This window comes from Ictidomys tridecemlineatus, chromosome 7 (assembly GCF_052094955.1).
Source record: "Ictidomys tridecemlineatus isolate mIctTri1 chromosome 7, mIctTri1.hap1, whole genome shotgun sequence".
Lineage (NCBI taxonomy): Eukaryota > Metazoa > Chordata > Mammalia > Rodentia > Sciuridae > Ictidomys > Ictidomys tridecemlineatus.
The window spans coordinates 4,617,787-4,631,873 of record NC_135483.1 but is presented as its reverse complement, the minus strand read 5'-3'; the positions used below and the strand labels follow the sequence as shown (position 1 = coordinate 4,631,873).

Below are 14,087 nucleotides of genomic sequence, written 5' to 3'. Positions count from 1 at the left end.
CTGCCCTCTGTCCAGGTAGCTCACTGGCCTGGCCGCAGACCTCCCCTCCAGGAAGTCCTCTGTACCTACTCCCCACCTGCAGAAGTGGCCTTCTTCTACATTTCCCAGCCTGCAGGAGGGTGGTCACCCTGGGAACGAGGGTCACAGCCCCACGGTCAACACCACAGACACCTGCCTCCCCCTCAGCCCCTCTGTCCATCGGTCCACTCAGGACGTCTCCTTCTCCTTCTCTGCCCGCAGCGCCCCCCACATCAGCTCCTCTGAAAAGCTTTGCTAGTCCCTTCGGCTAGGTCCATCTGCAAGCCCAGGGTCCCTGGCCTGTCAGGGACAACTGACTTTCTGCCCAGATGTGGGGCAGAGGTGTGCCTCTCTGCCTTCCCTCTGTCTGATTCCAGTGCAAAGCAGACAGACCTGATTCCTGTCACAGAAGCACAAGGAGGTGCTTGGGGAAGCATCTTGGGGAGCACAGAGCCCCAAAGGTCAGGTAGAATCTAAGAGGGGAGAGGAGGCCGGGAAAGGCACTCCAGGTGGGCAGCACAGGGAAGACCAAGCCTGGGAGATGGGGGAGGCAGGGACATATTATGCAGGGCTGAGCTCCTGTCTTGGAGTCAAACTGGGGAAGACCTTGGATGCCTGATGAGCCTGCACTTTATTCTGAAAAGCAATAGGGAGCCAGAGAGAATTCATGTAGGCAGCAGCCCAACTATGAGCACATGCAGCTGATGAATCCCTCAGAAAGGGGAGCCAGGGTGTGTCCCCTGCATCTCCATCAAATAAGCAGGAGCTGTGATTGGTCAACGAGTGAGTGCCCAGTGAGTGGTCAGCTGTGGCTGGGCCAGGATCAAATCCTTGCCAGACATGGAGACATTAATCCAGCTTCAAGGAAGTCTGAGTTAATAAAGTGTAGCCCAAAGGCACAGAGGGAAAGTGTCCCTGGCCCTTCAGGAGAGAGCACAGTCTTTGACAGGAATGTGACAATTTCCAAGCCCTGTGTTCTCTGCATTTGTCCCTCTAGGTATCTCTCAGCAGACACCTGTGGTGCCCGCTCTGTGCTGGGCTCCTGGGCTAGGGCAGAGCAAAACAGGTGCTCAGCAGCCCATGGTGGATCATTGGCTTCGTGCCTGGCCACCAGGGGAAGTCAGCATGGGAAGAAGGGGGCAGGCTTTCTGAAAAGAGGACCCTGGGAAAGAAATTTGGCATTTCCAGGACTGAAAGTCCAGAGTGACTGGAGCTGAGAGCGGAGGGGCGTTGGCAGGGGCTGCAGCTTCTCGGATCTCATTGAGAGGGCCAGGAGAGGACAGGGCTGAGAGGTGACCTGCAAAGTGCCATCGCGTGCTTCTGTCCCACAGATCTTTGGCTGCAGTAGGGACAGGTCAGCAGGGGGCAAGGCTGAGGAGACCCCATGATGGTGCAGGTGAAGGGGAAGCAGGTCAGACTAGAATCCAGGTGGAAGTGATGGAGAGAACTGGGCACAACCAAGGTCTCTCAAGTCTGCGTTGGCAGGGCCTGTTGACAGGTGGAAGCTGAGGCAGGTGGACGCTGTCATCCAGATGTTGTCCACAGTGGCTACACTGATTTTAGGGTTTGTGCGAATTCACATGTGTCCATTCTTCATAAAGTACTCACGATCTCAACCCAATGACAGCAGAGCATCAGAGGGGTCTTTCCAAGCTCAGGGCCTGGAGACCACCCAGGCTGCCCACCCAGGACACCAGGCTCGTGGCCCCCAGAGGAAGAGCTACCAGTGGAGGAGGGATGGACACTTGCCTCTTTGCCTGGGACACCTTTCTCTCCTGGTTCTCCCTGTAAGACAGAACCAAGTGTCAGCAGGCCCTTCCGCATCAGCAGACAGAAAAAACCACGACGGTGCTCAAAGCAGACACTGTCACTCAAATCTCATTCCAGCAGAGACAGTAACCAATGGTTCCCCTGACCCAGGTCATTCCATGCAGGGGAAGGCAACAAAATGGGTCCCCAGTAGAAAGGGGAGCCCGCAGCTGTGGGCTCCTTAGCAATGAGAAGTGTGTGACCCCACCAGGAGTGGCTCCAGTTTTACACGTTATCTGGCTGTGGGAGGGAGGCCTCCCGAGGAGCAGGCTCACTGTGAGTGAAGCAGGCTGCCGCTGGCTCCTAGTGCAAATCTCGGTCCTCTACTAGAGGCTCTGGGGCCTTGAAAGCCCCCTTACAGCCTCCTTAAGTTTCCCGTGCCTCAGTTTCTTCCTCTGTAAAAAGGGAGGAGTCGCTTCATAGGGTCCTACGAGATTTCAGCGTATTTGTAGAGGGATCAAAACAGTGGCAGGCGCATCTTACAGGTTGGACAAAGGATCCGCTATCTCCATGGCTGAGGAATAATCGTTACCTGGAAAGCACCCCCACTGCTCAGGAGCAGCCCCACCATGAGCACCGGGATGGAGCGGGCACTGAGTGGAGCTGGACCCAGGGATCCCACACAGGTGTGGCTCTGAGCCCTCTGTTGCCTCGATGCACTTTGATCCCACACCACATCGTCATGAGTAAATGGGCCCCAGGACACAGGAGGGGGCAGGGACAGTTCTGAATGTCAACATCAACCTGGAGCCAGACACCCTGGGCCGGGCGGCGGTTCTCTACTTACGGGAGGCCCCCGGGGCCCCAGGAAGCCAGGAAGTCCAGGGCTGCCACTTTCTCCTTTGTTCCCCTTCTGGCCCTGCAAAGAAAAGCAGGATCAATCTCCAAGGTCACCTCCCGACTCAAGCGGATTCAGAAGCCTTGGGACCACTCCAGACATGGAAGACCAGGGGCAGCCACACAATGGAACACAAGCCCCCTTCCCGGCAATGGAGAAGGGTCAGGGTCCTCACAGCACTGTCACGGGCCAGTGGGAGAGAAGACATGGCCTCGGAATCCATTGGTGGCCTTCCTTTTCAGAGCAGCAAACACCAAGTGGGACAGATATTTGGAAAAAATACCCAGGTGTGTGTGGCCCCTCCTGGGGTCCTCCACTGAGATGGGACCATTCCACCCCCAAGGATGCCAGGCGCATGGTGTAGGAGGCTCAGTCTTTGTGAATCCTCGACTTGAACTTTCCTGGGAAGCCCCCACATGTGTGCCAGCTGTGCACAGGGAGATCCAGCCCCATGGCCCACCCTGCCCCCTCTGCTGTGCCTCACCAGCAGCAAGTCCTGCCCTGGGGCTGCTGGCTGAGAAGGCAGGCTCCTTTAGCACAGCTACCCTCATCTGGCAGGGGTATGGCCTCCACCACGGTGACCAAGTGCCCGGTTTCCTGAGACTGTGGCCCTGGCTTTCCACAGCACCCACAGTTAACCCCCAGGACCAGCAGGCTCGCTGCCCTGGGCAGTGACTGCTCACTCACCACACAGCAGGTGGGCTCCTGGACAGGACTGCAGACTAGAGCAGTTATTATTATAAAAGTTCAGGAAGGCTGGGCTGGGAGCAGTCTCGTGTCAGGCTTGACTTACCCAACCCCAGATCCTATCAAAGAACATCTTCTCCACCGTGCCTCCATCAGCCAGATGGCACCCCAGATCGGAATCCTCTAACCAGTGACCTGGCCCTGCTGGTTAGCCACAGCACCTCTCCCACCACCTACCCACTGGTCCAGTCTGCTCTCCCCACCCCCTCTGCCCACCTCCATCTGCAAGCTGCACGCTTACCCTGTCATCTTAGGCAGTCAGGGCTGCTAAGCAGGACACTGCCCTTCCACTCTCTAAAAACACCAAACGCCCACCTGCAACCCCACTCCACCCTGTAGGTGTAGACGCCTGCAGTGTAGACAACAGGGAACCAGGTGCAAAATCACATGTACTTTCAGCTGTGAAGGAGATCTCCAGCTCCTGGACCTTCCACCACTCAGACCCACAGTCCCACTGACACTTCCAAGGACAGAGGCCAGACAATATGGGACATGAGCCACAGCCCTCTCAGAGCGTGACCCATGTCATCAGGTGGCAGCAACCGAGTACTCACTGGGCTTCCTGGGCGGCCAGGGTCTCCTGGAGAGCCTGGTGATCCATTGTTACCCTGAGGGAAGAAAGAAAGGTAATTCTCCTTCAGGGCTCTCGGCCAGAGCATCACACAGCAGGGTGGCGAAACAAAGAAAGGACCAGATGCAGAGGACCAGGTTTCCCACAGAATCTGTCACCTGGGCCAATGTAGCGCTCAGGAAACCACTTCTTTCCTCCGAGGACATTTTTCAACTAGTAAAAGGAGCTCATAATATTTAATTCATAACACTGTGGAATCGCATGAGCCCGCGGCCTGGTGATTGGTGCGCACGGCACAGACCGAGGGCACAGTCATCCATTGATCCGCTAACTCAAGAGTCTGTGTTAAGAAGCAAACAAGCCACTGAACATGACCAAGCTCAGAAACTCTGGTTCACATGGCTGAGGAGCAGGTCCTTATCTCATGTCACACCCCAGCAGGGGCTTTGACAAGGCTGAGAGAGGAGAGGACACTGGTGGGAGCCCTGCGGCTGTGAATGGGAGGCCCATGCCTCCAGACCCTAAGTCTGACTCTACACCCGCTAACTTGACGGGGGTCTATGCACATGTGTAGCTTTGACATTTAACAATAGGATTCCTGATTGTCTTCCACATTGGACCCTCTTCTAAGGACTTCACGTGCGTTAACCCACACCCTACTGCCATCAGATACAAACACCAGCACCACTGTACCAGTGGGGAAACTGAGACACAGTGACTCTAAGTGCCCTGAGAGGGAAACGGAGGAGCTGAGATCCAAGTGCAGGCAGAGGAGAGAACAATAGCTCGCTCCATGGGAAAAGAGGTAGCATCCAGGGCTCTCGGTAACCAGGGCTCAATCCTTGCTGTGGTTGCCTGAGCCCTGCGTCCCAGGAGCTGTGCTGAGCCTGGGCAGTGCTGGCTCCATCCATGCCGCTCATTATGGGCAGGGCTTTGGTTTGTGATCAGAACATGGCTTCCACCTGTGATCAAGGGTGATGAAGGGGCCTCTCCCCACTGGATCCTCCCAGGAACCGTGTTGCACGGTGTCTCACCAGTGAGGAACTGAGGCACAGAGCAGCACGGGCCCTGCCTGGAGCCGCTACTGAGGGCGGATACGGGAGCAGCCTTGCAGCAGGCGCCTCCTGAGCACCTTCCCGTGTGCTCCCTCCACCCACCTGCCCATCCGTGTCCCTCCAAAAACGCATACTGTGGCTCAGCCCTGAGGAAGTCAGACGCAGAGGCTCAGGGGGCCAGCTCAGGCTCCAGGGGCCTGTCAGGGCCGGGGCTGGCTTCCTTCCCCCCATGAGCCACTCCTCAGGTCCTGTTCTTCCTTTGTCCCCTGTGCTCCCCCAGAAAGGAAGTCACAGCCCCCTCCCCAAACGTTCTGAGTTTCAAACTCCAGTCCCAAGCTCCCTCCTCCTTCCAGGATGATCTCCAGCTCACACAGGCCCAGGCCCGTTATTCAAGCTGCAGGCGCTGAAGCAGCTTGCCTGAGTCGAAATCCTGACTTTGCTGCTTACGAGCCTGTGATCCTGGGCAAGTAAGTAGTTGTAAGTGGGGTAGTCACAGCCCCTGCCTCACAGGACTGGGGAAAGCTCAGTGAAAAACTTGTGTTAATGCTTCCTGCAGTCTCAGCCCTGAACTCCCCTGGTCTTTCTTAGAAGCCAGGAGTCACAGGGGCTACCCCAGTCTGTGCCCTTGTTCACAGTCACCATGACTACAAATGCAGTCGATCCCTAAACACAGTCCAGTGTTGCCCAACAACATATATGGCATATATGACTTCATATATGACAGGGGTCCCCTAGGAGTATAATGGAAGAAGGACCGTTGCCCGGTGACACTGTCGCGGTCCTCGTACCACAGCGAACACATCACTCATGCACCTGGTCACCGAGCATGGTGATGACAATTGGCTGCTGCTGGCCCGAGTACCTGCTACCATGTGCACTTTATCTTCAACGATACTCCTTCTACTTACCAAAACTCTCCTGACACAGCAGCCACGTTCCACCAGCAGCCCTCACAGGTCTCGCGTTTCCCACGGCTCTTGATCACAGGCCACTAGGCACTAACTATGGACTTTCTACCTCTGTCCCCCTCACTCTCCCAGGCTCCTCTTAGATAAAGAGAAGCACTTGCCAAGGTGCACAGATAGGCAAGGGCCATGTCCACCATGTCCACTGGTGTAGGGAGTGTGACCCAGTGAATCATCCTCTCCAAATCCATATGCTCAAGTCCTACAGCCCAAGACCCTCAGAATGTGACCTTATCTAGGAGCAGGGTCATGGCCCATGTAAGCAGTTCACATGAGTTCATACCTCCACAGGGTGAGCCCTGTCCCATATGACAAGTGGCCTGATGAGAGAAAGACTTGTAGACAGACAGAGGCAGAGACTCGGGGTGGGAGACCAACCTTCACGTGGCTGAGTTAGCTCCCCTGCCGGGCGATGTGGCATCAGGCCTCCCTTTCTAGGGTTCGAGGGTCTCGTGCATGGGTGTGTCTTCCTACAGCTCATGGGTGGAGCTATGCTCACCTGTTCCTTTGTAATATAACCCCTTGCCCTGTTTAGAGTAGAATCTTCCATGGAAGTGCCTTGTGTGTCCCCTCCTCTTACTGTGCCCTTGAATGTGGCCTACCCAGGTGTCAGTCAACCTGCTGACAGTGGACATCATGAAGATACTTAGCCCCCTGAAACCTGACCCCTGGCCTCATTTGAATAGCGTCCCCTCGATAAAAGGGGTCAGCGCGTGCTCTCTCTCTCTCTTCCTTCGGATCCTTAAGGTCAGAGGAGTTGTCACAGCGACCCCAAAGAAAAAGGTCTCTGTGTCTCTCGTGTGTTATTTTGCACAGCCCAGTTAGCCCAGTTCCCCTGGAGGGACCTCGAGCCTTTTACTTGAGAGAGAAACCTGACAACTGGGTGATGCCTACACGAGGCAAGGAACACAAGGAGGCCAGCAAACCCGAGAAGCTGCTGCAGATGTGGGACGGTTTCCCCCTCAGAAGGAACAAGCCTGCGGATACCTTGATCCCGGACTTCCAGCCTCCAGAACAACGAGGCAACATTTCATGTTCAGGCCACCCAGCCCACAGCACTGTGCTGTAGCAGCACCAGGATACCTGTGTGTGTCCTAAGTACCAGCTCTTAGGATGGCCCAGAGCTAGAGAGACTGGCAGAGGTCCTATAGGTCCTACTGGGCCAGGTGGCACTGTATGCAAATGGTCTCAGCAAAGCTCCTGGTGTGTGGGTGGCCCCAGGGACTTAGGGCAATGACTGCTCCCCACCTGCTGTGACATATAGCCATTTTTTAATACCATATGGCTGTGCCAGGGTGAAAGACCCAAACCTCAGCATGCCAACATTGCTGCCAAAACTTAGTCTCAAAGAAAACTCACCGGTGGGCCCCTTGGCCCTCGGGGACCCTGTGGTCCTGACGGTCCAACATCACCCTGGAAAAAACAGAGAAGGGTCACATCATCACAGAGTCACTGGGTGGAGGTAAGGAAGGCTCTACTTCAAATATGTATCAAACTTCACCAAAAGACCAAGGAAAACCAGCAGTGAACAGATGTCCTTCATAGATTGTCTTCCAAATGTAAAAACACTCACTTCACAGATTCAGAAATGCTCGAAGCTCTGCATTAGTGTACTCATTTACCTCATCAGACCTATTTCACATGGTCCCTCAGTGACTTCAGATGGCCCCATCTTGAACTGAGAAGACAAGTGCTCTTGGAGTTCCCCTGACTCACTAGATAGCAACCTGGAACCACCACGCCCGCCACCCAGTGGGCAGAGTGCCAGCCATGCTCACAGCAACTTCTAGTTTGCAAAGCACGATGATGTGGTCTTCTGAGTAGCCTCCTGGACTGGCAGTCCCCACCTGTGTGAAGGATGACGATGGAGAGGCTTGGATGTGCCTCTAAATAAGCCCTCTGGAAATGGATCCTTTTTTTTTTTTTTTTAATTAAAACAGCCAGAGCGCTGAAATGGAGGAAGAAAGCATTTCCCCATGACCTGGCACCTGGTGCTGTCCCAGCCTCACCCTCGTGCCATGCAAGCTGAGCTCGGTCCCTTGCCTGCCTGGGCTCATTCCATTGCCTTTTCTATAAGCTGAAGTGAGAGGGGTGGGCTAGATCAGCAGCTTCAGCAGCTGAGAGGTCCCCAGTGGGGGGACTGAGGTGTGCTGTACTTTAGCTGCATAGGGCTCTGCACTTGGGTGGGTTTTATAAGGGAAGACATGGGGACTACAATGGATTTCTCCTGAGATCCCATCCAGGTACTTCATCTCATGACAGCAGATCAGCCAAAGATAATCAGCTTCTGATAATCATCAGCTCCTGGGAAGAGTCTGCCTTCCCAGGTCCAAACCTGGTCCTGAAGGATGCATAAAGTGGACAGGAGGCCACTTTGGACCTCAGGACCAAGTACCCAGACTTCTGACCAGGCACCCAGTGCCAGGAGGCCAGGCTGTGATCCCACTTGCCAGACGGCCCTGCAGGATGCCCTGTGCCATGGGTGATCAGACACTGGGGGTGGAGTGGGGATGTTGAACTGACAGATGGGGCTCTAGCTGGCTCTACCTGCCTCTGATACACTGTGTGACCATGTCCTTAACCTCTCCTTGCCTCTGACACATATGACCAGGTCCTTAACCTCCCTGGATCTCAGGTCTGTTCTTCAGATAAAACCCTTCCTGCCCTGCCCAGTTGCATGACCAAGCCAAAGCAGGAGCCATCTGAGCTGTGTAGAGCAAGACAGCAGGAGGAGTAGAGGTGGAGAGGGGTGCATGTTCACGTTGAGCATGGGAAGCAGAAGCACTGGAGGAATGATCCAGAGCACCCCAAGGTGCCCCTCCAGTCCGTGCAAGGCTGGGTCGGTGGAGCCCATGTTGGTCCCAACAGACACAAGATGATTAATCCAGAAAAGCCTCCCATCCATGGTAAGGCATGTGCACCGTCAGGAGCTACAGCCCCGCTCTGCGTCATGCCAGCCAACCGTGTGCCATCGCCTGTGTCTTCACAGTGCTGTCACCACCCACTGTGATACGAGCATCCTTTCTTTGTCCCCCATGCCCATACCCTACCAGGCCCCATAGCACCCCCACTCACATCTTTCCCTGGTGATCCTTCCTGGCCAGGGGGCCCTGTGGCACCAGGCTCTCCCTAGAAATGAAAATCCACTGTTAGGCATGGAGTCACTTCAGCTTCAGGTTGCCTCAAGCACAGGCCACCTTTGGTCCTGGGTCAGACGCAGAGATGCAGGTGGCTGCCGATGTAGAAGGTCCCAGCAGAGCAGGGTGCCTCTGCATGAACAGCCCTGGCCCTGAGCTGGTGTCCATGTGTACCCAAGGCCATTGGCAAGTGCTTAGGGCCAACTGTATCTCCCCAGGCCTCAGGCAGGAAAGAACAGCTTGAGTCAGACAAGGCCCTTCTACTCCTGCTCCTTATCTGTGGATCAATGGCTTTCCTACCCATGACTCTCTTCTAGTTTTCTACAATGTGCAGGGGACCTAATCATTGATCCCAGAGGCCACTTCTACTTGGGGCATTGGAAGAGAGAGAAAGATCTGAAGGATAAGAAAACAGACTCTGGAGCCTTCCCATCTAGGACAAAGCTGATGTGATTCAATACAAGATCTGGACCCTGAGAAAACCACCCAGACCTCTGGGCCTCAGTTTCCCTCTCTGAAAATCAAGCCCATTATCAGAACCTGCTTCACAGGGCTCAGGAGTGCTGTGCACAGCCTCAACAAAGGAAACCAACCTGAGCCCAGGCTGCTTGGACTAACTGGCTTTTGTCACGGTCAGGCCCCCAGAAGAACCATCTAGAAGACTCAAACCAAAGAGGGGATGAGACTGCCAACCGTGCCCACTATTCTTTCTGGGACACCATGGTACTGCCCTGCCTTGGGCCCAAGAGTCCTCTCTAGGAAGTGTCAGCTCTGAGTCACCCAGGAAAACCTCCCAGGAGAGGTGTCCACTCACCCGGGGACCAGGTGCTCCAGAATCACCTGTGTGTCCCTTGAAGCCCTGGAAGAAAGAAAGTGCAGTTATTCCACCTATGAGCAGACTTGTGGGGTGGGAGAGTGGCACCCAGGATGGGGTCCAGGTGTGTGGAGCCCTGCTCTGTGCCAGGCCCAGATGGAAAGAAGGGGACAGGAGCAAGGCAGGAAAGGGTGGGGAAGCAATGGGAGAGGGGAGCAGGAAGGGCCTTGTGGGTCCCACCAGCACTGTGCCCTGCGGGTCTCCTGCATGCTCAGCTCCAGGTCATGGGGTCCTGCAGAAGGGGATTTCCTTTCCTATTTAACAAATAAAGAAACTTGAGGCTCAGGCCTGCCTTTCCCTCAGATTCGCACGCAGGCCTGCCTGCCTGCAGAGCACACCTCTGTATTTCCACACTCAATCCAGGAGGGGTCTGTGGCCAGAGTGCCCTTTTCCAGACCAAGAGAGTTGTCACCTGGCTGCCTCCATCAGGCTCTCCCTGGTTTACCTCCAGATTCCATCTCCTAATCTCAAAACCCAGGGAAGACCCTGCCAGGGAAGTCAGAAACCTGGGCAAGGCCACCTGGAGAGAACTCCAACTCGAGAGGCCTCCCTGAAGTCACTGTGATCCCAAAGTGGCTGATGAGAAGGTGTGACCTTGTTCGACTCCAGGATGAGGCTCTGGATCTGTGGGAAGTGTCAGGGCAGCAGGGAAGGGAGTGGGCAGTGGGAACCCAGGGCCCCAGCAGGGGCAGTGGGAAAGGGGACAGGAGGTGTGCCAATCCTGAGCTTTTCTTCGCTCCCCTGTGAGCCTCAGGCTTGTGACAGGGGAGCCTGGTCCTGTCCTGCCAGGTTGTGGTGGGGATTCACAAAGGGGACCCAGGACTGAAGCCTGGTGAGCAGTCAGGACCTGGAAGTGACTGGGAAGGACTTGGAGGAGGAAAGAGGGAGAAGAGGAGGAGGAGGAAGCTGTCTCAGTTCTGGATCCAGATTCAACCACTCTAACCTCAGAAAGGACACTTGACACCTTGCAGTCCCGACATCAGCTTGATCAAACCAGGTAATGAAAACCCAGCCAGGGGCACTGTCCACGGGAGACGCCCTATGCCCCGCCGCCTGATGTGCTTGGGCTGACTGAGGAACCCGGTCTTGGCTGAACCATGGCTCCCACCTTTGAGCAATGGGATCCTGGGGGCTTTGTTTCTCTCCAGTGGGACTCTGTTCTGACACCTGCTAAATGAGGCAAGAACCTATTCTACAGGGTCACTAGGAGGACTGAATAAGACATGAAGAATGTTCAAAAGGGCAGGGAACAGCCTGTGTCCCAGCATGTTCCTCAATAACACTGAGTCCCAATGCCAGCCACAGAGGCAGGGGCTCTGCCATGCTCTCCTCCCAGGTGCCCAGCAGCCAGAAGAGCCAGGGCTTCCGTGGCCCACGTGGATGCCCCACCTGCATTCCATCCTCACAACTACCAGTGCAGAAGACGTCCTGTCCCCCTCCTTTGAAATCTGACCATCATTCATGAGAATTGTCCTTGACTTTCAGGGGTTGTACAGTGCTCCATGGTAAGCATTCATTTATTAAATTTAAAAAATGCCTTTAGAAAGGATTTAATGGGGTCATCAATTTAAAGTATGTTTGGAAAAAACATCAATCGCTAATTCTGTGTTTTAATCCCCAGGGTAACAGTGTCCTCACTCTCAGATTCCTCCTGGTGCAGGCAGGAGATTTTGGAAAAAGGAAAATTGATTTTTGTGTTTTATTTCCTCCTTATTGAATACTGGCCAGATGATTTATTGATTTTTTTTTAAATAAAAGCAACATTAAGGAAACAAATAGCATTCTGATATGCCACTTCTTATCAGATAACTGTGTTTTAGAATTTTCATGGAACAAAAGACACGAGTTCATTTTTTGTATTTTTATGTGTGTAATAACTAGATATAGATTTAAATGTACAGATGTTGTGATTTTGCACAAAGAAGATTGGAGAAACTACACTGGAATATTAGCAGTGCTTTACTTCTGTTTTACAGGATTAGCAGTCACTATTTTCTTCTCTATGCCATTCTTTTTCTTATTAATAATTTTCAGTATGATTGTTATGCAATTAGAATGGGTTTCTTTCATAACTGGAAAAAAACCGATAGGTATGGAAAGTATTCAAAATACAAATTAAGATTCATTTGTAGGTTCTATCATCTAGAGAAAAGCCCAAGATATTATAATAATAAAGAGGATAAGAACAGAGAAACCTTGGAACAGCAACCCGCCAGTGATGAGTGAGACTTTGAAATCAATCTCACGGCTATGGTATGGAGAAAGCAGAATAGATCACCCAGGATCACTGCTTCCCTGGAGGAGAGGGGCTGCAGATCCCCACGGTCGTCCGCCCCCGTCAGCCCGGCCCATCAGGATGTGAGTGGCTGATGGGTTCGCTGTGCTAGGGACCACTTACAGGTGGGCCTCGGGGACCCTCTGCTCCTGGTAGACCTGGCTCTCCCACTTTGCCCTGGAGGGAAGAAGGAAAGAAGAGATTGAGGATGAGGTTTCTCAGGACTTCCCCTCTCTCAGCTGCTGCCCTTGCTGTCACTGTATTTCCACCAGCCTCGAGCTTGCTGCCAGCCCTCAGCTCTGGTGTCCTGGGCTGTCCCACACCAGTGTCCACTGGAATCCAGGTCTGTCATGTTCCTGGATGCCCTGGAATGCTGCTGTATATACAGATTCCATCTCCAGATTAAATTAAAGGACTGTCCCTTTTACTGTCCAAAGTGCTCTGGTCTGACAAGAATCACATGGCCATCTTGGTTATAAGGGACCTTATTCACAAAAGCACTCTACTTGTCCAATGGCAGCACTGAGGATCAAAGCAATGATATTTTTACTGAGCTTCTAAAGGGCAAAGCCAGGCAGCATCCCAGCTTCATGCCACACCCAGGCGGATGCTCTTCTCCCGCCAGCAGCAGCACCCACTCACAGGGAAGCCTGGGATCTCCACGCCGTCTCCCACCCATCTTCTCCAATACAAAGGAGCTACGAGACAAGTCTTGCTATTTAAAGTTCTTTACTTCCCATAGCTTGGCATGGCCCTGGACAGAACAAGTCGCCAACAAACAAACAAACAAATAAATAAAACAAAACAAAACTGATGAGGGCCCTGGGGAGACTCAGGTCCAGACAAAGTGGCAGAGGTGGTTTGGAAAGAGAAAGTTAAAGGGCAAGTTTGGTCGATGGCCCACCAGGCAGCACCTGGGTCTTCCTTCATGGTACCCAAGGGCGGATCCATCCCCCAATGCTCTGAGCACCTTATTCCACAGGTTGTGAGCCCCGAGCCTAACACGGGGCACTCTGTGGGGGAGATGAGAGGTGAAGCAACATCCTTGGAGTTAAGAGAAAAACTGCAGGGAGAAGGCTGGAGCTCAAAGCTCTGAGTCCAGGTTTGTCTGCTGGTGCCTTCTGTCCTGGACCTTCCAAACCTAACTGTGTGTTCTTTCTCTTCCTGGATCTATCTTGCAGTTGTAAATTCAGGACAATCATCCCTCGTAGGTGTTTTGTGATTGAGCATACACAGGCCTAGCCTGCCCTACGCCACAGTCAAGTATGATGACCAGCCAGGCCAGCTGGCACTGAGGGTCATCCACCTGCCAGGCATAACTAGGGTGCTTTCTACCATGATGTCAATGGATCCTCACCGCAGCCCAATGAGGGGCACACTCTTGTTATCCCTCAGGAAAAACATGGGGGCACAGAGAGGTTACGTCATGTGCTCAAGGCCACATAGCAGGGTTCTAATTGAGACATCTTGTCACCAGGGACTCTGCACTTAATCGTATACTATACTCAATGCTCAACTGCATCTTCATTTAAAAATTAAGCAACAGGCAATTCAAAAAGTTGTCTATCCATCCATCCATCCATCCATCCATCCATCCATCCATCCATCCATCCATCCATCCATTCTTACTGTCTCTTTGCCTATCTGCATCCCCCACATAAGAACTGGAAGGAACAGGCCAAGGTGAAGAGGGCCATCTATGACCGGCTGTAAGTGCTCTCACCTCCCAGCCATGTGCTTGGGCCCACCCAGGAGGGTCCCTTCCCACTGTCACAGCTCCGACACCTAAAGGGTGTCT

At 53.6% G+C, this 14,087-nt stretch overlaps 1 protein-coding gene across 4 annotated transcripts in view; it reads right to left on the bottom strand.

The window, feature by feature from the left end:
• Col22a1 (collagen type XXII alpha 1 chain) overlaps window positions 1-14,087 on the bottom strand; it is a 231,258-nt gene that overhangs the window by 11,572 nt on the left and 205,599 nt on the right. For all 4 annotated transcript variants that reach the window (XM_078016656.1, XM_078016657.1, XM_078016658.1 and 1 more), the window contains 7 exons: window positions 12,413-12,466; window positions 9,955-9,999; window positions 9,079-9,132; window positions 7,363-7,416; window positions 3,967-4,020; window positions 2,615-2,686; window positions 1,768-1,803 (listed from right to left, as the gene is read on the bottom strand). In XM_078016656.1, coding sequence (XP_077872782.1) covers window positions 1,768-1,803; window positions 2,615-2,686; window positions 3,967-4,020; window positions 7,363-7,416; window positions 9,079-9,132; window positions 9,955-9,999; window positions 12,413-12,466 — 369 coding nt within the window. The remainder of the gene's footprint in view (window positions 1-1,767; window positions 1,804-2,614; window positions 2,687-3,966; window positions 4,021-7,362; window positions 7,417-9,078; window positions 9,133-9,954; window positions 10,000-12,412; window positions 12,467-14,087) is intronic.